Source organism: Phalacrocorax carbo, chromosome 1 (genome assembly GCF_963921805.1).
Source record: "Phalacrocorax carbo chromosome 1, bPhaCar2.1, whole genome shotgun sequence".
Taxonomy (NCBI): domain Eukaryota; kingdom Metazoa; phylum Chordata; class Aves; order Suliformes; family Phalacrocoracidae; genus Phalacrocorax; species Phalacrocorax carbo.
The window spans coordinates 89,576,730-89,598,969 of record NC_087513.1 but is presented as its reverse complement, the minus strand read 5'-3'; the positions used below and the strand labels follow the sequence as shown (position 1 = coordinate 89,598,969).

At 46.3% G+C, this 22,240-nt stretch overlaps 1 protein-coding gene across 1 annotated transcript; it reads left to right on the top strand.

Annotated features, from left to right (window-relative positions):
* The first annotated feature begins 14,168 nt into the window (after positions 1-14,168).
* TEX55 (testis expressed 55) lies at positions 14,169-20,468 on the top strand. Its single transcript, XM_064466233.1, has 4 exons — positions 14,169-14,311; positions 15,328-15,816; positions 16,088-16,150; positions 16,785-20,468. The coding sequence occupies exons 1-4, from the start codon at positions 14,294-14,296 to the stop codon at positions 16,896-16,898; spliced, it is 684 nt and encodes a 227-aa protein (XP_064322303.1). The 5' UTR covers positions 14,169-14,293; the 3' UTR covers positions 16,899-20,468.
* The last annotated feature ends 1,772 nt before the right edge of the window (positions 20,469-22,240 follow it).

Below are 22,240 nucleotides of genomic sequence, written 5' to 3'. Positions count from 1 at the left end.
GCCATAATTTTGCACCCAGTTGGCATGTGGAAGGCTATATTAAGCCCAGACGATTAATGCTGTCTTTGCTGAGAAGCAAGAAAATAGACTCTGTGCTATTATACTCTATCAGCCTTCCCAAACACTTCAGGCAACTAATTCTGAGGACTTTTTGACTGAATTGACATAAAATGCATCCTTCCCCTCTTGTTGCTTTTTAAATGCTTTAGGTTATTTTCACACTGCAGTCTCAGAGGTTGTTGGCAAGAGCACGTTCTGCCTCTCACCACGCACTGGAGGAAATTTATGAAGAGAGTCAGGTCCCCCTTGGTGGGTTTACATGTCAGCATAACATGAATGAGCATCAAATTGTTGTTGGTCATCAGAAGCCCCCTGGGTCTGTCAATGGGGAGGTGTTTCAGAACAGATACAGTGGTTACTGCTTTCAAGAGATACAGGAAGAAAATGTGGTCATCAGTAGATGTGAAACTGGAAAGAATTAAGAAAGCTGTGGGAAGTCCATGAGAGTAAAACTGGGAGAAGTCATTTATAAGATAGGCAAGGTTGGTGAAAGGTTTGAAAGAAATACATAATTACATATTCTTGACTTTTGGGACTGAATGTTTTGTGAAAACACCATTCAGAAAGCATTCCAGCTCAGGACTCAGTTTCCAGATACCTTCTACAACCTCATGGTGTGAAATGAAGTGGAAGGACTGGTCTTACTGAGCTAATATTCCCACAGAATGAGAGATTATGCTTAGGTAATCACTTTTTGCAGGAGCTTGCTATTGCTATTGACTGACACGGTGCACACCGAGGTGAGGTTTGCAGCTCAGGAGTGAGCTAAACTGTGTGCAGATACAGCCAGTGTGAGATGTAGGTGTTTGGACTGTAGGTACCTATATGTGAACTATATATGTCTGTTTACAGTCAACAAAAACCCAGTCAATGCAGACTGTGGACTCTGGAGAGCCATTCAGCCAACCAAATGTGTCTACTTCAGCAAGAGCAGCACAGCTCTCCAAACTGCACCGCCTGCATTGGTGCTAATTGCAATGATACTACTTTCCACACACCCCACATATAAGCAATGGAGTTTGGACCCAAATCCTGCTGTCAGTAAGAAGCTTTAGAAATTCCATCACTGCCAGAGGCCAAAGTGAAACATTCTTCAGTCACTGTGTCCAGCTGGCCTTGCCTTACCATTGTGTCCTGTTTTTCTTGTGGGTTGCTCTGACTAATATTAGGTATCTGCCTTCAAAGTGTCAATTGCAAACACAGCGTGCCCTGGTATCAAATACATGGGTTATTCTTTTGCAGACTCAGGTTGCTTTATAACATCACAATCAGTGAGACTTTAATTTCTCTGACTCATGTCATGCAAGTAATGGGGCTTCAGCAATTTTGAACAAAAGTCAGTCTGAGGGCAATCTATCAGACCATTGATTTGTATTCGCAAAATGAGATGCTGCTCAACTGCAACATTTTGGTATCCACTAAACAGGAGATACAGTGGTACAGAAGTGACAACTGGATGTTGGAACTCCCCACTGTAGATAGTCTTAGCTGCCTTTCTCCTGTCCACAGAGTTGCCACCCCTAACCAAGAAGCACTTTCCGTATGGATGCTGTGTTTTGCTGGCTGGCTTCCCATGTGCTTTGTGAACAGGCAGTTCCAGCAGTGCAAGCTCCTCACTTGGAACAGAGAGGGTGTTGATCAAAGCTGCTTTCAAGTCAATTCAATCCCTCTTGGATCAAATGAGGTTTGGGAGACAGAGGACCTTCTGTTGCAGCAGTTAGAACAAAGTTATTTGTTTTACTGTGGTTTACGATGTCAGCACAGTCACGTGCAGAACACAGCCAACAAAAGGGCCTGTAGCATTGCTGTTGTGCACCACCATTTCAGCGGAAATCCTAAAATCTGGGTTAGTTCCGTGGTGCCTGACCTTCAAAAAGGCCAAAGAATAGGGTGTTTAAATCTGATATCTCTGCATCTCCTCCTAAGATTTTTTTTCTTATGAAGAGACCCAGCAGCATCCAAGTGGCTAAATTTTCCAGTCCTGGGCAATGTAATTTCTGATAAGGCTAGGTCAGCCACGCAGAAAACAAAAAAAAGAGCAGTCAAGATATTATTCTCTTGCCATCCAACATGTCCTAACATTGGAAGTAATCATGTGCTCAGTCTTCCTCATTCGTGACAAACTCTGAATTGGCAAAGAAGTCCAGGGCCCTGTCCTCTACCCTTGCTGGATTGCAGGGCCACCTCCTCAGCTCGGGAGCTTACTGGTGAAAGCTCCTCAGGGATCAGGTATTTTATGTGTGAAGAGTATTGCCTTTACCATCCTCATAAATAACACAATAGAAACTTCAATATGATAGATTGCATTTTTTTTTTCAGGCAGAAGATCACACCCAGTTTCGTGATTTATACAAATGCAGAGTAGCCGTTTGCCTTGTAAGACAGATGAACATTATGGAGATCTTTTCTCACATATTGTTGGAAAGCCAAAAGGCAGTCTATTACAGAATCGATACTAAGGCTTCAGCAAAGCGGGAGGAAATAATCTGTCCTCCATATCCTGGCTGGACAGGACAATATTCTGACAAGGTGGACAATGACAGTGAACCGCTGGAATAGTTGCTCAGTTTGGGGGGCGCAGAACCTCTACCACTTGCATGCTCTGGGCACAGGTTATACAGCTGGCAGAAAGGACACCAGAGAAGCCTTCTGGAGGGGGATTGATTAGGATAACTTCTCAAAGGCTATTACGGTCTACAGTTCAGTAAAATCTACAGGATCTGGTCGGGATCAAAGCCCCACAAACAAGCGTTGGTAACCCAAGCCAGACAGGATGGTGGATGCATTAGTGTCAGACCTGTGTCCCATGCTGCATTGAATTCCATGCTGCATTCCTAAACCTCTGCTGGAGACAGCAGGAGTTTAATTGTGTGAGAAAGCAGGACTGGTCCTTGATATTCACCAAGAAGCTCCTAGGATTTGGGCTGAAGAGAGCTCTCTGCCTCATGCAAAAACATCACAAAACCCTTCACTTGAGTTACTTGATGCAAAATATCTTTGCTCGTTGGTGCTGGAGCTGCTAAATTAAGTGTGTTACATTCTATAAATCCTTCCTGCTGTCAGTGGGTTGCCTCTTACTTATGGCCATTGTCCCTTTTGTTGCTACCAAGGAAAGAAACATAGCAGAGAGCTTTTGTTTAATGAGCCATCACATTTAAACATCATTTGTCTCAGTTGTTTTCCTTTTCTCATCTACCTTTGCTCATTAAACTCCACCCTGCTTGGCTGTTAACAGCATAATCATGGGGAGCAATAGGATCACAAGATTCCTTGTACCAGCATGATGCTGCTACCCCTGCTGCTTTCCCCCTATTCACCAGCTCTGATGGGTCTGTCCTTGCCTAGCATTAAAGCCAGGATAGCAGCAGCTTCAGAGCCAGCTTACTCCAAAGGCTGAACAGCTGGAATATGCATCCCATATGGAGTAGGGTTTTGGATGGATTTTCTTGGTGCTGCCTGTGACGTTCACCTTGTCCTTTTGCACGTCTGTCGCAGCCAGTCGCCAGCCCCTTGCCTACGCAGAGGGTGTGCGGTGAGGGAAAGAGCTGTCTGTTTCGTACAGATGGCACATCAGCTGTGGCAGCACTCGATGGGGACAGGGGACAAAACCAGAAGTGAGGTAGAGGAGTGTGTTTTTGCCCCTCTGCAGAGGTGCTGCAGGAGATTCTCCAGCATAAGGATTCTCCTGGGCTTCCTTCCCTGGCCAGGAACTGCAGCAGTGCCAGGCAACTGGGGGAAGCAGCCTCACTAATAGGGCAAGGCTTTGGGATAAGGGAGCTGCTCGCTCCAGTCATTCTAAGGCTAGAGAGCACTAGAGAGAGCAAAGGCAGCTGTGATCTCCACAGTCCTCACCTTCATGTGCATGCTTGAATCTGTGCCAAAAAATTACCCTCGCATCCCCAGATCTCTTGCTGAGTCAGTTTTGGGGGGGAAGGGTACACCCGTTGACTCTTACCATGACTCATTTTTAGCATGAAGAGCTATAGTGAAAGCTCAGAGTCAGTGTCTGTTACCTCTGTGGCTTATGCTCTTCTCAGCTGGCCAGCACGGGGACATTCAGATCCTGATGGACAGCACTTCTCACCTGTGAGGGCAGTGCTAGGACCAGGAAGCTGCAGCAGTACCCGTTGCTTGCCGTGTTATCTCAGTGAAGGACCACATGTGATGAGTTTAGCCTGCAGTTTACAGCAGCTGAGTTAGTTAGGGTGGTGGTGGTGGGAGGTGTCCACTGTGGAGCAGTCACTCTTCCAGCTTGTGGGCAAACAGCTGAGTCTGGAATAGCCTTGAGTGGACCAGTGACCCTTTGGTGCTAACAGGGGCCTTGTTAACCCTGTTAGAAAGGCAGGTCCTCAAAGGAAGTGGCCATCTCCTCCCATCTGCACCATTAGCTGGCTCTGTATGTTTCTCGCCTATATCAACCAGACTGAGGTTTTGTGTGGGATCTCATCAGAGGATAAATCAAAGACCCTAAGATCAATAAAACAGGGAAGAGTGGCCGTAAGACCTTTCTGAGAACATATCGTAACCTCAAATTCCTGTTAGATGGTCAAATTTGACGCTCTTCCCAGACCACTAGGAATACTCAGCATACACCATGACCTCCCACCAGTGGAGAGGTTAACATCAACCTTAAATAAAGTCCAGCTGCCATTTCTCCAGTCTTTCCAGCGAGCTGAAGGCAGTGAGGTTGGAAGACATGCACACATTTGGGATTTGCGTATACCCACTCTTTGCTAGCCCACTGTGGGGCAACTCTGCCTTGACCCATGGGTAACCTTGAGCATCTTAGGCTTAATTGGTCATCACAACTACAGGGCTTACAAGCAAAAGTATTCCTATGGCAGAATGAGGAGCCAAGAAGCAGCACTTTTCTAATGGGTGGCAAGTGTGCTTCTTTGTCACCACCCAAACCACACACACACACACACACCCACCACATGCATACACAGTGCTGAGCCCATCTTTCCCAAGGCAGACTGGCTGTGGCTACTTTCTGCAGAGAGCTCAGCCTCAGAAAGTCAGAGCTGAGCATCTACTTCTCCAAGGCTTAACCCAATGAGCTCTACGAGTGGGGCTCAGTCTCTTCCGTAGTGCAGTCCTACTCCAGTCTTACAGAGGGGCAGAAGAGTTACAGCTCCCCCATACTCACAGATGTTCCTGATCTTCACCTCCTCTTTTTCCACCCACCCAGGTTGGAAAACACTCTTCCAGCCCTGTTAATTATTCTGTGTACCTTTCCTTCACAGGGAAAAAAGGCACTTTCATAACATCATGTCCAAAACTGGCACAGCAGAGCTGATTCCTCTTTTATGAAGGGCTTGATCCAGAGCCAGGGAAGTCTCTCTTGCTCCTCTTTGATTCTTGTTGTCCAAATCCAACTTATTCTTTTAAAGCTACGCTCTTTATTCAGCAATACTCTCTAGATTTTGTCAGTGTGGGGAAATTGTACCAGTGTAAACTAGGTTATGAAATTGAAAACTAAGTAGTTTTACTGGCAAATATATGGATAGAAATTCCTTTCCCCCTTTGTTTTAGTGATGTTTTGGAAGAGGCTTAAATTAAACCAAAAAGTCATTTATTTTAAAAGAATGCCTGCAGGGGACATAAACCAAGAGTGCCTTAATTATGCTTGTATGCTCATTTTGATTGCTTTAATGTTTCTAATTACAGTGGTAACACTTCTCCCATTTGACAAGCTGGGAAGACAATTTGGCTCAACCAAGGAAGCTGGAGCATGGGTTATGGGAGATGTACATCACCTTCCGAAATGGCTTGCTCCTGCCAGCTTGGAAAGAAAGGATGCTCTCATTGGCATTCTGTTATTTCAGCCTGTTCTTCCTTTGGGACACTGATGGGTTAGTGTTTTCAGTGACAATGCAGTGGAAATGAAAATGCTGCTATTGCCACTTTTGGCAAGAAAACTTTGCAGGCATATGCAGAATCATAGAAAATAAGGTTGAAAGAAACCGCAAAGAATGATCTCTGCTTTCCTTCTGGAAGGAGACAAGATCATTTGAGTGTGTTCATCTAAACTTCTCTACAGGCAGACGGCCTCGAGCCATTTATTCCTGTGCCTTATTATTGTACCATTAGTAAAGGCTTCTTAATGTCTAACCAGATCTTCCTTCTGTTTAAGCCAATTACATATTGTCCTATCCACCAGGAAAGACAGCACCGATTATTACTTCTAAGCAGGACTGTGAGCGATGTATCTAAAGTCTGACGCTTATGTACATCTGGATGGAAGCCACAGCCCAGACAATTTTTAAGGGATCTCCATAGACAGTATAAAGTGCTAAAAAACTTCACTGCGGAAAATTTTAATCCAATTTGCTCAGATGGAAGAGAAGGATGGGAGTTATTTCCTAATGCCTGCAAAAATGCGGTTGTCTTACATCCAGAGGAATGTTAATTCAGATCTCTTAATGACATGGTCTGAAATATAATTTAATTGGGAAGCAATAGATTATATTTGTAGTAAATTTAATCCTAAGTATCTGACTCCATTTGAATGCTAGAAAGCTTTTATTTCAGTGCTACCTAGCATCCTCTAGTGATATCCTGAGTAGCAGAATGACCTCTGTTGGTGTTCTTTTCCAGCACATCCCACGAAATGGTATCTCCAGTCTCCAAGGAAAAGGTCAGTGGGAAGAGGTTACTCCCAGAGCTCAGAGCACACTAAGCTAAAATTCACTCCTAATTCAAGAGCTGGGCTGTGGTTCATGAACTAGAGTGTACTACTCCATGCCATTCATGGTGAAGCAAATGAGATCTTCCAAACGGTGACCCATTTCCAAAAGTCAGCCTCTGAAAAGCCAGCATCTCCTCCAGCTGACAATCCTATTTCTCCCTCTCTGTCCTCCATGCCACAGATCCTGCTCCTATGTATTTGAATTTGTGCATTTCATATTCCCCATACACATTCCTCCCCATTACATTAATTCTACAGAGGACTGTAGAATTGTTCACACCTCTCAGGAATGTGTATTTGGTAAAGAGCAGAATATGGCTGTACTTCCCTCCTATGTCCCCCCAGCCTCCACCAATTTGTGAGAAACAGCTTGAACCAGAGCTAGCTATTTAAAAAGACCTCAGTGGATTGTCTTCCAGGAATTGGAAGTGGGAAGAGTTTCTAGTCTTTCAGCTCCAAGAGAGCAGTGCCCAAGATCTAGGCACATCCTCATGGCTAGACAAATGTTTTGCCACCATGTTATTCGCTGCTGAGCCAAGACAGCCTAACTAAAACCACAACAAGGGCAAGAGAAGGGAAAAAAAGACAGAAGGCAACAGAGTAATGCTTCAGATAAGTGTACCACTGTTTGTAATCAGCTCAACCCCATTGTTAGTCTTAGACCTGGACCCTGTATGTGCTCAGGTCCAAACACAGAAACGTCTTTATTTCCTTCTGAAAGCACTGAACCCGCATCTTTAAAGGTCAGTGGGCAAACTCATCTGGAGTCAGTGCTCTCTTTTCCTGGTTCTTTCTCTAATTATCTGTTTGATCACATCCTGAGAAACTTGCCAGTGTCCATCCTGCCCCCTTCCACCCACTACCTTAGAAGATCACCCCTTCCTAGCCACCAGCTCCCTCTGCTCCCAGGAAAGCACATCGGGCCTGATTTCTGTAGGCACCAGACTGCTCCTGGTTCTGCAGAGAACAGTAGTTATTCAGAGCCAGGCAGAATACACACTTGTCCAATGCCTGCAGGTTAGGACATTCATGAAAGTTAAGGTAAATTAACCAAAGGTGTGACAGGAAAGCACAAGAATTAAAGCACGTTAAGCCCTGCGTGGACATTCGGGGATAAAGGGACCTTGCTTTGCTTTCATTTAATTGTCACCATAGTGAACTGAGGCCATTTTCCTTCTGTATCAGAGCACCCACACAGGGGTTTAATGCACTTCGACTTCTGTGCATTACCTCACACCTCACACTAATTTGTCTTAACTCCCCATGTAAACAAGCCCTCAGAGGACTGATTTTTTCCTCTCTCATGTGACAGTTCACTTTATCACAAAGTGAAATGTGTTGGAAAAAACTATTTGCAGTGAATTTTCCCTCAGTTGTGCCTGCAGTGACATCTTTGTTGTGAATTGCTGCAAAACTTCTCCCTCTGCCTAATCGTGTCTTCTTTTTTCCTCTTTAAAACAGCTATATTGGAACAGCTTATAATTAGTAAAGCAGCATCCCTCTACCAGGCAGACAGGGAACTGTTGGCCTGGTTTACAGGTGGATATGGAGGTGATCCAGGGAGATTAACTGCTGATCTCTGGGTCGCACAGGATATCTGCAGCTAAGCATAGAAATTGTTTAAACCCAGGCCTCTTTTGCCCCTGGAAACATCTTTTCTCCTCCCCTCAGTGGCTTTTCCCTCATTAGAAATAGTCAATGAGCTTCTTCAAACCTCAATATCGTGCCAGTTGTGTGGGAAAGACAAAAGAGAAAAATTACTACCATCTGCATGACTCCCGTGCAGGGACAAATCTTTCCCCTCTCCCTCTCCTCCGCTTCTTCCATCCCCCTCCTTTTTACTTAAGAGCAGTAGGAGACCTTCACATTAAGATACTGAACCCATCACAGTTGGAACAGACAAAGCCAGAGTGAGCAGGGAGGTGATGGAGGCTGAGACAATGTATTTTTAGTCATTTCGATGAATTATGGAGACGTGAAGTTGATAATTTATTGAAGAAGGGAAACGGGGGACTCTATGTAAATGTTTTCAGATGAATAATTAATGTGGTTTTCGAGCATCAGGGGGTCTTTAATTAAAGCCTCTGTTAAACAAGGCAAGGCAGACGGGCCCGGCTCCTTGCAGCAGCTAATTGCACCTTTCCCATGTACAGCTACTATTCAGAGACGAAGCATCATTTGCATCAATAAAGAAGGACAGATACTACCTAGGGTGAATGGCAGGAGGCTGTGGAGACCCGCTCAGTGACGCCAGGGCTAAGGTGGTTTGTACTGCATTTTAAATTACCTTGGCATACAGGCCAAATGAGGGGGTGTGAGGAAGCGAGGACGGCGGGGGCACTCTGGCCACAAAGGTTTGAGGAATGCAGAAAGCCACTCACAACTGTCCATGGATTACAGCCTCTGCAAAAGGGACGTACTGATAGGGTTATCCAGGGTCCTGCTGTCACTGTGTAATACATTGGCCTTCCAAAAGCCTGCCCCATGGCAAAAGTTGAGTTCACACCAGAGGGGAGCACAGCAATAAGGCAGCATTTGCAGGGTGAAGACACAAACCTGTGCCTTCCCACTACCCAGGTGCTATCCTTATCCCCAGCATCCTCCACAGGCACCACTCCCTCAGGTGAACATCATGCCTGGACTCTCCCTTCCTTCAGGGATTTCACAGCTGATGCAGAGAGGATGGGATGAAGGTTCGCTGTGGACGTCAGTCAGAACAGAGCATCCGCTCCCTCTGGTGCCACGTGACAGTGAGACCAAACTGAAGCCTTCTCACTCACAAGGACTGGGCCTCCCAGAAGGTCTGTGGTTATTTCGCAAGGGAATGTATAAAACCATGCTAGTTTCAGGAATTAGAGTGGGACAATTAAGGAATGACAGAAGCTGCCACAATTAATACCACTGAGCAGGTTACAGTATAATCCCAAATTTGGCTTATTAAAACTCCCAGGGAAGAGCAGGTAAGTTTCCAAACGGGACAAAGTCTCATTTTCCTGGCGCACGTTCTCCAAATTAGACATAGACTAATTAGTTTTTACACCTTGGCAAAGAAGCAGTGTCTCACATTTTTCGTTCATTTTTATCACCAATAACATTCATGATGACATTATAAAGTGAGGAGAAAACAAGAGACAGCTGAAACTTTAATAGAAAGGGTTAAATCTAATGTAGGCTAAACAGATTCCCAAAGCAAATATTTCCAAACGCAGAAGCTAATAACTTGTTTCTTTTCTGCATTGCCAAAGATGGGACTGAAAGAGACCTCAAGGGGTTACCTAGTCTATGCCAGTCATCTGTGAAAGAGGTGTGCTTAACCTGATACAAGTATCTCCCCACTTTCTGAAGCCATTCTGGAGGCACTCACTTTTGGCACTGAGCACAAAGACAACCTGGAGAACACCCCCTCAAGAAAGGTCTCTCTGTTCTCCACGAACACCTTGGTTTTCAGGAAAGCACCAAAACTTCAGGATTGCAAGCATGCGTTTTCTGTCTGTCCGTACCAATGCTCTTGACGGGTCTGACACGCTCCTGCGAGCTCAGCGAAGGTTTACTGCTGTGTTTTGTGGAGGCAAACACGGCAAGAAGGTGTTGGAGGATGCACTCGGAGCCCCTGTGAGCAGCTACGAGGTTCTGCTGCTCTCTGCTGGGAAACGTGGGCACAGCCCAAGCAAGAGGCCATACCGGGGAAGAGCTGGATTTGCCAGCATGCTCTGGCTTGGTCTCTGCACACCAACACTTAAGAGCCACCTTTACAAAAGCAGACACCTGGGTGCAGTCTCCTCCTCAACGTCGCTGTTGGAAGCAGGCCCACATTAAAGGTTGCTGGGGTAGGAGCAGTCTGGGTGCAAGTCAGCAGCCCCAGCCTGCCTCTCTTCCCCTTGCATCTCACCTCTCTCTTCTACGTCATGCAGGAGCCAGCTTTCTCCGCATTGCTCTGTTGCGCTTACACCTGCGCACCTCCCAGCCTTTAATGCAGTTACTTTCTCAACAACCCTCTGGATGGAGGGTAGAGCAATTACTCCACCATATAGGTATGGAACCAACATGCACGGCAACTGCGCAACCCACCCAGAGTCACAGGTGGGTACGTGGGTGAGCAGAGATGTCTCTCCAAGGATCCCAGCCTCTTCCTCACAGCCTGTTTTTTTTGATCACTGCTACATGCCACAAAGTGCTGACCAGACCTCAGGAAGGTTTCAACTACACCTGGCTGCAACTGTGCAGAACCACAGGTCAGAGAGTCTCGGAGCAACAACATGCAGGGAAGCACAAGGACACAGCCTTGGGTATCGGCTGGACTGTGGCAGCCTCATGGATCGCGTAGGAGGAGACCTCGCCGCTCTGGCCAGCAACCTCAGTCTGGGAGAAAGCCTGAGCCCCAACAGTGGCTCTGGCACAAAGTAGAGGGACAAATTCCCCAGCCTGGCGCTGACCAGGGCCCTCTGCCCCTTTAAGCAATGACGTTTCATTTTCCAATGTGTTTCATCTCATGTATCCCATTATAGTTTTCAAGTACTGGATGAGGTGACAGGAGTTTAAGATGGGCATTTTCAGGATTTGGCTATTATATATGTATACTTACAGCTCAATAAAATAAGAAGAAATATTCAAAGTGAACAGACTGTGGAAAGTGATTTGTTCCAGCTCTTCACTGCAGTCTCAAAAGAAACCAATCAAAGAGGCGCAGGAGCGGTTTGAGCATAATTTATTAACCCAAAAGGGGCCGCATTGTTAACCAACATTATTTATAGTGAATGGCTCAACCATCTCTACTGAACAACTGTGTGATACTGCAGGGACAAATGCAATGAGTTACTACACAGACAGGACAAAACCAGCCGCAGATCTTTGTTACAGCTGTTAGAAAAAGTGTCCCCAGGAGACAGACACTGAATCTCTAATGGCTACCTCATTTCTCTGACAATTTATTTAAGTTTTAACTTAACAGCAGGAATGATAGCCATGGTTACATAGTGACTCCCAATAAAGGAGCATATTGCTGATCTGCAGCTGGTGTTTTCTTATTTATTTCAAAGTCTTTAACTTCCAGACTTAGCATATGGTGCCATATAAATAATGATGTAATAATACATTTTTTCTTTCCATGTGCCTGGATAGAAAAAAGCCATGTGATTTATGTTACATGAGAATTGTATTTAAGGCATTATTTTGCTCAGAATTTTTAATGCATTTAAAATGCATCTTCTGACTTTTGTAATCTGTTCTTTTGAAAGAATAAACAGAGCAGTGATGTTTATTTAATGGAGTCATTCATCTTACTTCCTTGTACAAAATCCTAGCTTTCCAGCTCCTGCAGCCAGATCCCTGTAGTAGGCAGTGGGGTTAGAAATGGAGAGATCTGCTATTTACCAGTGAGGCACAGATGAAAGGAAGACATTGGGCTCGAGATTTACCCACAGCAGGATGCTCTTTGAAGCCAGCAGGCAGCTGAGAACTGCTTAGTCCCATCCAGTGAAGGATGGAGAGGAGAAACCCATGGGAGAAGTTCTGAGGGGAGTCATGCTGTGGAGAAAACAGCACTGGGATGGCTCAGCATACAACTACCCATACACACACAACTGAAAGCAGGTGCCTACCTCAGCTAAAACTGTAACTGCAATTACTAGAGCAAACACCGCTCCCCTGAAGTATGACAGGGATGTAAGTTTACAGTTTTCCTTTCAGACCCTCAGTCTGTGACCATTACAGCTATGCAAAAATACCTAGCTGCAGGGCAGGGAAGATCTCCTAACTCACACCTCAATTGTTTCTGGATGTTGCTGTCTTAGTTTCCAGGCTGACTGGAACAAGACCTCATCAAGCAAAAACTTCTTCACAGCTACAAGGGTTGCAAATGTGAGTTTAAACATGCACAGATCACTGCGAAATACACAGAATATTTCTCAGGGATGTACAAGACAAACCAGCAAATATTCTGCCTACAAACTTAAGCCTGCTCCATTGGTTCGCAGCTCCTGGAGGAAATCTGTCAGGGTCCACAAATCAAAGGATGACAATCCCAAGCACCAGGCTGTATACTGTACCCTTTCCCGTCATGTGAGGACAGAATAATCAGTGGAGGTTGAAGAAGTCAGATCCTGAAATCTCCCTGAAAGTCCACCCCACCAACTGCCTAAGACACTTCAACCATTTTACAGATTTCACCCAGTATCATTCAAGATCTTTCCAAGAGAACACATTAAAAAAAAAAAAAAAAAAACAACCACTCAAAAAGCCAGCAGTCCCATCACGTCTGGGACCATTGCAGTCACATGGGAAAGTGGAAGAGGCAAGACAGTCTCAAAGGAGTTGAGTAATGACCTGGCATGCCATGAGTGCAGACAGTGCTCCAGTGCAAGATGATCTGAGTGGTCGGTGTGGCTGAGGATACGGGCAGCACTGTCACGAGGCCAGTACTGGAGTAGTGGGGAAGCTGTTTCTCTTAAAAGGTCACCACTGTAGCCTGGAAAACAGACACAGGCTGAGCTGCTCTGAATAGAAGTGACATATGTTAGTTTAACACAGGTTTTGAAGTCCTGCATCTCCCTCCCTCTCACCCTGCCATCAACCCCCATGGCAGTTTCAGCCACTCATGTTTCATCCCAGCTCTTGTCACACTGGAGTATGAACCAGAGTATTTCAGAAGCTGGTTACTGTGGTAACCCAGCACAGCTTTTATCTTTATTCCTTTCATCTCCTCTTTGGGGGAAACTGGCAATCTGTTTATTTGCTTTTTCTGATGAAGTTCATCACACAGCACAACTGTCAGGATCCATGTAAAACTGAAGCGAAAGTTCCTCTCACATGAACGTGCATGCAAATATTTCTCTCAGTGCTCTACTACCCTACCTCTTGCTTCCCCACTTCTCTTTACAAGCTATTTGCCACGTCCTTTTCCATCTGATCCTCCGTGTACTGCTTGTCTCTGCCCTTCTCCTCCTACCATGGTACTGATAACAGGGCCAACAAGAGCAAATGGCTACCCCATGCTTTCTTGTGTCCTTTACAGGACCATGGCAAGGCTGAAAGGCCCTAGCCAGGCCACGTTTTGCCGAAAGGACGCCAGAATTCAGAGTGAGGTCACTGGGCTCCCTGCAGAGCCAAGGGCTGGTGGCGGGCTGGGCTACGGGCCACAAACCGCCATGCCCTTCCCTCTGCCAAGGGACCCCTTGCTTCCACCAGGCCGCAGGCAGCCCCCCACGGAGGACTCGCTGGTTGCTGGCACGCACCAAGAGACCTCTCTAGAGGCTGTGGGGGGAAGAATAACGCAGGGGGGGAGGGCGGCCACCGGCACCACGACCGGCACGGAGCCGAGGCATCGCCACAGCGACCAGCACTTCCGCCCTCACCCATGATGGCCGCGCAGCGCTCGCTCCCACGTGACCCCGCCGGCACCGCCTATCCAGGCGGAGGGGTGGTGGTTCCCCTGGCAACCCCTCCGGCGTCGCCCGCCTCCCCTCCGCCACCCCGCCGCCTACGGCGAGCGACGAGCAGCAGAAGAGGCCGGCGCCGGGAAGAGGCGAAGCGCGCCCCTGCCCCGCCATGGAGAGACGGGGGCTGGTGAGGGAGGGCGGCGGTGGCCCCGGGCCCGGAAACCTTTTCCCCTGCGCACACCCAGACCCGGGGGTCGCCCCCGCCGGCTGCACCAGCCGGTGCTGCCCCCGAGCGCCCCACCCCAGCCTCCTGCGCCCCCAGGCCCCCTGACCCCCGCGGCATACTGCCCGCCCCCCAAAAAACCAAAGCGTCCTGCACCCCCTACCCCCAGGCAGAACGCGCCCCTTCCCAGCTACAGGGATGGGTGCGGGTCCTGCCCCCCTCACGACCTCCCCCTCCCCAGCACCCTGCTTCATGCAACAGAGCTGCAACCGGGAACCCCCAAAGCGGCGAGCACCCATCGTGCTTTCCACCTCCTCTGCCCCGGGTGGTTTTGGGATGAGGGGGAGGAGGAACGCGGCGGGACCCCTCCTGAACTCAGTCACAGGACTGGGAGTAGGAGGGTGGATACAGCACAGGCCGCAGCCAGCTGCTCAAGGGGGAGATGGGCAAAGCCCACCCAGATTTCAGCTGCTTGCTGTCAGGGAGCAAGACCTGGGCTGCGCCAAGCAGGAAGACAGCCGTGAGCTGAGGGCAACCCCAGCACAGGCAGGGCAGTGCCAACAGAGCGCAGCCCACAGCACCTGGGCAGGGTGCTGATAAGAGGGCTCACCAACAGTCCCAGGCAAGGCAAGTAAGGAGCCCGGTCTGGGATCCATCTGAGGGACTTCCACCCAGAGACAAAACTACCTACAGTATACACCTAGAGTGCCCCTAAGAAAATCAGTCAGTCAGTAAGCATCAGGTACACCTACTGCATAGCTTAAACCAAGTCTGAAGGCTTGGGCCTGAGCTTAAATGAAGTTCCTGGGTTTACGGGCAGGAGGTGGGGGTGAGAGCAGTCACAGAAATTAAAGCCTTTTAATGCATGCTCTAAGATGGGCTGCAACGTATTTGCAGAAGGATGCAGTAATGTGATGTATCTGGTCTACGGGGCTACATGTTTAAAATACTCTTTGTTCTTTATTTGTTAAATATTTTAGCACAAGCCCAATGACCGTTCAGAATCTGAAGTGGAGGAATCTAGCATATCACGAGCTTCTGAACCATCTGAGGACCATACACCTATAGTTGAATCCCCACCATCACTGGATGACTTACCTGGGGTTGAAACACCAGCATCTGCAGAACAGCCATCTATAGTGGAATTGCCAGTGTCTGCAGACCAGCTGGTTGTTGAGAAACGACCAGATTCTGAGGACCAGTTACCTGTCATTGAATTTCCCGCATCCAGGGAAAACTCACATGAGATTGGATCACCTGTGGGTGAACTGCCAGGTTTCAAAGTCAAGATGTACATGTCTGACTCCACACAGGCTGGCGGTAAATCACCTGAGGCTGGGTCATCAGGAACTGTAGTCAAGCCAACGGAGACTACATGTGAAACATTGGAGCAGCCAATGGTATATGAAGACCCCTTTGAAGCCTCCATTAAGTACATGGAGAAACATAATATTTTGCAGATATTTCAGGTGAAATATCTCTTTCCCTTCTCCCTCCAGAGGCTTGCTTGAGAAGGTGGGCCTAAAGTTTGCTTGGACCAAATTATCCCTTCCCCAGATCCCTCCTTGTCCTGTGCTTTCTTAAGTGTGGACTTAAGCAGTAGAAAAGGATCCTTGATCATAATTGGGTATTGAAAGAGATGTTTGCTTTTTATAATACAGCTAGTGTTGGAGCACAAACTGCAGCCACCCATCTACCCAACCATCAATACTTCTTTCATTCTGTCTGTCTCTGTCTCAGGAGATCACAGAAAAACTGGTGTACCAGAAGCCCGATGACCCCTTGCAGTTCATGTTGCTGCAGGTATGGTGTCTTGCTGGGGCTCAGTGGGGACTGTCTGTTACAGCCACAGCAGAAAGCCAGCTTTGCTGAGCACACCAGAAATGTGGTCAACCCATGACCATTTCTCTCACTGTGTGTCTGCTGACCTGGGAGGAGAAGCACGGGGCTGGAGCAGAGTGCCTGGGGTGCAAGGGACCACATGTGCCCTAAAAGGAGAGGGAGGAGAGATATGGGAGGGGGTGTGTGTGTGAGAACCAGGTGGAGGGGGGAGAACGGGGTGGATGTGCCCTGGAGGACTGTTAGCTAAGAGGCGAGGGAAGCTTAGCTCTCAACTGTCAACCACTCTCATCAACTGTCAACTCTGCTGATCCTGCAGGGTTTTAAAACACAAGAAATTCAAAGTAAGTAGAGTGAATGATAGTCTGGGAGTGAGTTAGAAGTGTGGGGAGCTCCGTGGGGAAAGGAGGAGGTTAGAGGAAAGAGAGGGTCCTTTCCTTCATTGCTGTCTAGTCAGTCAGGGGAAGCACCACCTTTGTGGTTTGCTGCTGGGTTCATGCCATACTGAATGCAGAACCTGGGGAGGAGTGGCAAGGTCTGTTCTGAGCACCAGTGGTAAGGAAATAGGCTCCCAATTGTCCCTTTTGCTTTTGCCCAGGTGCAGTCTATGATGAATGCCAGGCAGGCACAAATGGAGGGAATATTGGAGGAGAATGAAGATGCGGAGGTGTTTCTGGAAGAGGTTCTGTGCACTCCTTTTGAACCCTACTGACCTTGCTGTTGCGGTATTGCATACGGCCATCACAGCACCGCACTTTTGTAGTCGTTGGCAGTAACTTGGAACAGATCTGCTTGTACCTCTGTTTCCCGATTTTTTCTGTTCTGTATGCCGGTGCTTCCCTTTGGGTTTAAATCCTGCAACCAAGTATTGGTTTGGATGTACAAACTCAAATCTTAAAGTGTGCATGGACCTGCATGCGCATATGACTCATCTTGAAGAGGCAGGTCTGCTGAACTCCTGTGCAGTCTGTGCATACAAATGCGTAAATCCCACATTTAGGCCACCCCTGGAGTCTGCTTTTCTGTGCAGAGAAACCTCACAGCTCAGACAGTGCAAGTGCAAAAGCAAGTAGAATTAAAAAGCAGCTCTGGATGACCCACAGGCCTCTCTTTTTTTCATGCTGCATTGGTGGCTTACTGTCTCCAGCTATGCAGTAGCACCAATGCCCATCTAATACTTTGAGAGGCTGGGTCTGTGGCTTTCCTGCTGTCCCCAGAGCTCCCGTGATGCAAGAAGTTGTCTCTCTGCCTCTTCTACACCCTGGGCACAGCTGTCTCACCCTTAACCATCCCTGCTGGGTTCTGATCACTCTGCTTTTTGGGGTTGCCCTGCTTGTATCTTTGCAAGTACGGTGTATATTTTGAAAAACAGAACAGTAAAGCAACAGTTCCACGTACCCTCTGTGGCTTCAGAAGACATTGTCTCTCAGGAATGTGGGAGGTGAATAAAACTAAACAAACAAAAAACAAGCACTAGTAGCCCAGAAAATTCAGAGTCAAAGTACACTTTGCAAACATGTAATTTAAACTGCTTTCAATTCTCAAAGCACTTACAATCCTCATTTTCGTACTACTCAAGTGTCTCCACCCTGTAAAGAAAATTTGTCCTTCTTTTTCTTGTCTCTTTCCTGAAGATTATTGAAAATGTGCAACAGAGCGTTCTGTTATTTTGGCTTTGTTTCATGTGTATGTGCAGTAGGTGCCAGAAAGTTTTTTGTCACTACAGACTTTTCTCTTTTTTAGGCAAGTGCTCTAATTTCATGACGGATGGTAGCGTATTCCCAAATGACTGTCTCTATGGTTATGAAAAGAGCACCATAGAAACTTATCTTCCATCTATCTATTTTCAGCTAAGTCTTATGATTAGGTTTTGTGGTACTCCACAGCAGAGCTTGGGCTCAAAAAGCTTGACAATATCAGAGGCAAGTATTTGGCATACAAATTCTGTGTTGCCTTTCTGTCCAAGGCTCTCAGAAAAGATCAGTTAACTCATGTGTTCCAGGTTAAAGGCAGGTAAGTACCCCTGTCATTCATAGGGCAGGAAGTTTTTCAAGGTTATTGTGAGCCTAAAAAATGGCTTAAGATTCAGGTAAAATCTTCATGGGTTTTATAAGAGGTTTGATGTAGACTTAAGCATCTAGATCCCGCTGAAGCAGTGAGGTACTTTGAAAGCCCTACTTACCCTCAGCAGCTGGAAGAAGTTGACACTTAATGAAGCAGAGAGTGACTGGTTTTCAGCCTGATACATCTTTGACCAAGAATCAAGAATCAAAGCCTTGTGCATACACATGATGTGAATGTAAGGGAAGTGCTAATGCACCTCTGTGAAACGGGAGTGTATGGAAGATGAACATACTGGCTGAAGCCTTTGCATCTCTATGGTCACTTGTCAGCATGTTTTCCCAAGAGATGGAGATGTTGGCATGTCTTTGGATTTTGTTGTAGAACAGGATTAAGGTGCTTTTGGGTACAGCTTTAGCTGTGAATTTCCTGTTTCTATTATTTCTGCATTGTATTTTGTTGTTCTTTTTTACTTACGAAAAACTTTTGAGTTGTAATATGTTTTCTGACTATAGGCGTGTGCCCTCAACGTCAAGTCAGCGTTAAGGGAGTTATGCGAGGAAAGATCCTTAATTTCTCTTTCAGATAAGTTGAAGTGAGCTGGAGTGTAGTCTTCCTACAGATGACAAAAGTTTTGCAAGAGAGGCCCTACCCAGACTTCCTCAGCAATATCAAAGCCAAAATTTTCCTTTGGTGGCCTGGCCACATTATCTCATGCTACCAAAGTTGCTGCGTGGTAGCAAGAACTCCTCCCCAGTGCATGTAAGAGACAGCAGCTGTCTTCTCTTTCTCAGGCTCAAGGTCCCTCTACTTTGAGGAGCAGCGGTTGTATAGAAATGAATGCGGCTGCGCTCGGGATGGCTGCGTGGGTCTGCAATTGGCTTGTGTAGGTGGCAAGAGACTGTGGAAGGCAGTAGGCCAAGGACAGCCCTTCAGCTTTGACAGACTTAGGGTGGAGTTGATCAGCCCCGAGGAAGGGCTTTGACTGGAAATATTGGGGAACCCCTCAAAGAATCATAGAGTCATTTAGGTTGGAAAGGACCTTTAAGATCTTCCAGTCCAACCATTAACCTATCATGATCTATCTGAGAAGAAATGTCACTTCCTCAAGCCTCTCAGATGATTGGATTGTATTTTGAATGGCATTTATTGAAGAAAAAAATCCAGGAACTTAGTTTTATGACAACAAAAAAACATCTTCCAGGTGTGCGTGTAGGCTAATGCAAAACAGCTGTCCTTTCTGATTTGCTCCAGAGTTTTTCTGAAAAATACATCTTAGCTCTAGCAAAATTCTACCTTACAGTAAGGCACTATTGCACCACTGCTCTTTGTATGTGTGAAGGCTTATCTGTGGTGAAGAAAAGGAAAGAAGTTAGATTTAAAATGGAAACATTTACTGTAGTCGTAATTCCAGAGGGACTTTCCCTTTTTCCACCATTTCTTTCCCAAACCATTGGATCCGTGTTTCTTCTTCATAAGTGGACATTTATCAATATGACATTAAACTGTCATTACATTTCTTGCCTTGGGTGCTCTGAAGGAATTAACAGTTCGTTGTGTGTAACCAAAATTATTCCATATAAGTCCTTATAGCGCGCTAGTCACAGTATATTTGAATGCCCTCCAGTAGTGTGCTAAGCAACGTGACTAACATCTGTTGTTTGTTCTTTCTCCTCTCCACAAGGGAGATGTCTGTGCACCAAAGTGCATTCTTTTTAAAAGGGTGTTTTGTTTTTTTTACCCACACCTGTGTATTGCTGTGTGCTTCTAATGGATAGGGATAGGTCACGGAGTAGAAGGTGGGGAGTTCAGAGATAGTTTGTAGTTCCCAAGGGTGTTTCCTCTGTAGTTTGAGCTCAGCACCAAGAGAGCATGGTATTTTCATAGATGAGATTTTTTCATTGATCCATGGACAGGTGCAGAAACATGACATCCAGTTCAGCTGCCAAATAGCATGGTCTTGTGGTGTGCGGACCATTTCTGTCATGAACCTTGTACTCCCCTAGAAGCAGGATGCAAAGGGGCCAACCAGAAAGGCAGCGTGCTCACTGTGAAATAGGTGTCTTGCATCAAAACACCAGTTTCTTTCTCTGCCATCTCTGTATAGAACTTAAGATGAATAAGATCTTATAGAACTTAAAATGACTCAGATGCCCCAAGCAATACTAAAGTTGCCTGTGTACTGCCTCTAACCAATTAAAAATTAAATAATGCTGATTAAAGATCCTTTGAAAAGTTCACACAGACTCTGCTCTGCTTCTTAGGTGGAGGGCACAAGCTGGATAGCTCTTCAATGGCCAGCTACTTACAGCATGAGACATTTCATTGTGACTCACTGTATATGAATCATTGCTACATAACACAACACCGATTTTAAGCTAGCTTAATGCCATTGATTTCAAAGTTTCACAATCATGTGAAACTCGAAGTAGGCAGCAGAAATTATTCAGGGCTTGCACATCTGAAGTGGAAGAAATTAACTTCTGGGTAAAGCCCAACAAAAAGCTTAGCTTAAGAGAGCACTCAAGCTGAAGACTGGAGAATGTGGAAGTGCTTAGAAAGGGGATATACCAGGGAAAATTGATCAAACCCTGTCTGACATGCCTTCAGGATGTATTCAAGGGAAAGCTTCTCTTGACCATTCTTTCAGCCAGATGAAATGCAGAAGAACAAGAACATACATTCCCTTAAGGTCAAGTATCAATATCCACGCTGCCTTCCCTTTTTGGGACTGCCTTCGTGGAAAACATTGATGTAGGAGCATCACCAAAAAGTTCATGGCCATGCCTCAAATACACGAATGAAAAGGGGAACTTTGACTTGTTGAGGTGACCTGGGGTAGATGAACAGTCACTTGCCATCTTCTCCTGGGGAAAGGTGGTGGAACGTCACTGCAAAACAGCTGAAGATAGGCAAAGCAATCCTTTGGTTTCTGGAAACTGGAAGCTGACTGCAGATGCTGTGGGCCTTGGTCTGTATGAGAATTGCCTGGTAGGAATGAATGAAGTGGCTCTTTCTTTCTCCCTCAGCTATCCTACCAATTTGCCATGCAACTCCTCTCCCAGGTGGGAAGAGCTCAGCCTTCTCTTCTGGTGTCACTTTATAAACACCAGTGAAATAATACCAGGGAAGAAACAAACTATGAGATGGCCTCACTCGCTTTATTTGTCGTTACTTGCTTTGACACCAAAATTGACCTTCGTTGTCAGTCATTCAAGTGGCAAGAGATGGAGGAGCACAGGGCTGTACAGAGCCAGACTTATGAAGGTGCACAGCTAACTAGTACAGTTTGCAAAGCAAAATGGTAGGCAGTGTAGCTAAGGGAGTGCAACACCCACTTACACTGGCTGTGACAACTTCACTATTAACTTAGCAGCCTTTAACACAAATGTCTTATTTGGAATCACCTGGTCCAACACTTAAAAATTCTTCTTACAAACTATGAGCCAGGATCCATATTAGGGTTAGAGAGTTTGTAAGAACAAGAGGTGACCTCTGTCCTTCCTCCTTCCTGTCCTTCCGCTTATCTTCTAGTATAAAACAGGAAACCGAGGTGAATAAAAACGTGGAATAATACATTTGTTTGTTAATGGGAAAAATGTATGTCATATTAGCCCTTGAAGAAAAACTGTTTCCACCTTGTGGAGCTTTTCATGTATGGACAGATGGGTAGACATTAGGGAAAAGGTTATATTAAAGTGCAAGCCAGTGGTCAGAGAGCTAAAGATTTTTAACTGTGACTCAAAGTTGCATAAATACCATTAACACCACAGGAGTCCCTTTGAAGAGCAGAGCGATGCCTGCTCTATCCCGCTATTGTTTAAGCATCCCCTTGGGTCTAGCATAATATCCTGCCTCCTTGCAAAGAGATACAGGGAAGGCAGCGTTGCCAGTCTGCTGAAACCCCACAGTATTGAAAGCAATTACTCCTCATTGAAGAACACAGCATTTGGCCCTGTTGTCTGAATCCTTGGTAGCATAACTGAGCTATCT